Consider the following 2,559-nt stretch of genomic DNA (forward strand, 5'->3'; position numbering starts at 1 on the left):
AGCAAGTACTAATTAAAAACTCCCTTATTTCTTATAGTAGAAAAAAAGGGGCTGAACTTGCCTCACACAAGAAACAAATAAATATACTAGACGCTTTGTAAACAAATATAAAACGTTTTAGAGACTTAGATATAAGTCAGTTTATTACTGGATCGTCTCGTTCCTTCTTCCTCCCCACAGCCACAGGGCGGTGGTTGAGGCTTTCTTCTTTCTTTCTTTCGTTCTAATAATCGCCACGACTAATGCGGTCCTCGTATACACCCGCACCCCCTGCGCATGGTATTTGGTATATGACACAAACGTACGTACAATACATGATTCAGGAGCCGGGATACATGTAGATGTAGGTAGGTAGGTTGGTTGGTAGGTAGGTAGGTCGGAGACATCATCAATATATCCCTCCCGACGTACGCTCGTCGCGACGGGGCCGGATACAGCTCGTGCGCGGACAAAACTCACCATTGGATTGGATGCATAGCGATCCATGGCTAGCTACCACGGTCTCGCCCCGGCGGTGCGTACCAACAAAACGGTGCTATCTACTCCTACATATGCTACGCATGCATGCATGCATGCATGCATGCAGTGGCAGGGTATGTCCTTATGTATGGGGTGGTTGTTTCGACTAAAAGGTACTACGAGATCTCTCATCATCACCTCAGAGATTAATTAAAAAAACAGAAAGAAAGCAAGCTGCACAGAAATTTATAATCCTATATGAGAGCCTAATAATTTTGGTCAAGGCAAGTCTCTGTCCAAACCAACCATTCTTATTTGATTTCTTGTCCTCACCAAACCCAATTGCTTCGCTTTGCGGGTGGGAGGATTCGATCCACGACACAGCATCTATGCCATCCTTTTTTTTTTTTGGAGGGAAGCATCTATGCCATCCTACGCTCACGATGCTCGCCACGTCGGATCGTCTCTATCTCCTCATTGCCCCGCACGCGCGGCTCACGGCTTGGTTACACTTACACAGTCCGATCGTCTCCCGGCGGCCGAGATCTGCTCCAGGGTCCGGACCACGTCGGCCATGGACGGCCGGAGTGCCGGGTTGTCCCCGACGCACGCCGCCGCCAGCGTCGCCACGGTCGCCGCCTCAGCCGCGTCGTACCGGCACCCAAGCCTCTGGTCGACGAGCTTATGCACTTGGTCGCACGAGCACGAGCACGAGCCGGCCTTGATCATGGGCGCCACGGTGGACGTAAGGAGCCGGCCGTCGCTGAAGGGCTGCGTGCCGGTGAGCAGCTCGAGCAGCAGCACGCCGAGGCTGTACACGTCGCTCTTCTTGGTGAGCACGCCGGAGCGGAGGTAGTGCGGGTCCACGTAGCCGGGCGAGCCCTGCACGGCGCGCGGCGTCCGGACGGCCGCGGAGGCCGAGAACCCGGCGCGCGCGGAGCCGAAGTCGCAGAGGCGGGCGCCCATGGCCGCGTCCAGCAGCACGTTGGAGGCCTTCACGTCGCCGTGCACCACCTGCGGCTCGCACCGGTCGTGGAGGTACTCGAGCGCGCGGGCCACCTGCAGCGCCACGGCCACGCGCCGCGCCCACGGCATAGTGGGTGCGGGAGCGGCCTTGCTGCCTTCGCCGTCGCGGCCATGGAGGTGGTCGTGCAGGCTGCCGTTAGGCGCGAACTCGAGGACGAGCACGCCCTCGTCGCGCTGGTCGCAGAAGGCGAGGAGGCGGACGATGTGCGGGTGGCGGACGCGGAGCAGCGCGTCCAGCTCCTGCCGGAAGGCACGGCGGAGGCGCTCGCTGCTGCGGTGCACCTTGACGGCGGCGAGCTGGGAGGAGCCGGAGCCGGCGAGGCGCGCGAGGTAGACCGTGCTGAAGCCGCCCTCGCCGACGACGGCCGAGGTGAAGCCCGCCGTCATGGCCTCCACCTGCGCCCACGACAGCTGCCTGGCGCCGACCTTGCCGCCGGGCTGCTGCTGCTGGTCATCGACGGCGGCGCCTCGGGTGGCGACGACGCCATCGCCACCGCAGGCGCAGCAGAGGAGCGGGAACTTGTGCCTGTGCAGCAGCATCTCCGGCCTCCCTCCCGGCGTGCAGTGGGACTTTGGTGGAAGAGGAGGAGCAGAGGCTTGTTCGGGAGAGACGTGGCCGTCGTGGGTATATATAGGTGGTTGGGTGGAGCAGTGGCCTGGCCGGGAGGGAAGAAAACAGAGGCGACTCTTTGGGGAGTGGCAACAGAGTAAACCTTTCATTGATTCATTCCTTGCATACTCCAAAAACCACTTTGACCCAAGAGCTAGCATGCAGATATAATTGTGTGAACCTAGCCAGTCTATATCTAAAATTTCGATACTTCGGCATTTAATTACAGAGAATTTTTATCTTGTGAACGTTCACTGAAACTAGTATGGCAACAAACGTTAGCGTGAGATGATAATTCCTCTCCTTTTTTTGGGCGCAAATCCTTTCTTTTTCATATGTCGCCATGTATTTCTAAAGAAATTGCCGCCCTCCCATGACGTACATTGCCATATAAAACGTTTGTAATTGTCACCCCCTCCCAACGAACATTCCCTAGACACGAGGGTCCTAGTTTAAAGATACAT

General features: G+C 57.1%; 1 protein-coding gene across 1 annotated transcript; it reads right to left on the reverse strand.

Moving 5' to 3' along the window:
- Window positions 1–752: 752 nt before the first annotated feature.
- On the reverse strand, window positions 753–2,093 carry LOC119304403 (salt tolerance receptor-like cytoplasmic kinase 1). Its single transcript, XM_037581580.1, has one exon. The coding sequence runs from the start codon at window positions 2,023–2,025 to the stop codon at window positions 955–957; it is 1,071 nt and encodes a 356-aa protein (XP_037437477.1). The 5' UTR covers window positions 2,026–2,093; the 3' UTR covers window positions 753–954.
- Window positions 2,094–2,559: the final 466 nt, after the last annotated feature.

The sequence above is a fragment of the Triticum dicoccoides genome, chromosome 5A, assembly GCF_002162155.2.
Source record: "Triticum dicoccoides isolate Atlit2015 ecotype Zavitan chromosome 5A, WEW_v2.0, whole genome shotgun sequence".
NCBI classification, from domain to species: Eukaryota; Viridiplantae; Streptophyta; class Magnoliopsida; order Poales; family Poaceae; genus Triticum; species Triticum dicoccoides.

What these genes read in the sequence shown, in the direction of transcription:
- LOC119304403 (XM_037581580.1), bottom strand. Translation starts at nt 2,025, where the DNA reads ATGCTGCTGCACAGGCACAAGTTCCCGCTCCTCTGCTGCGCCTGCGGT.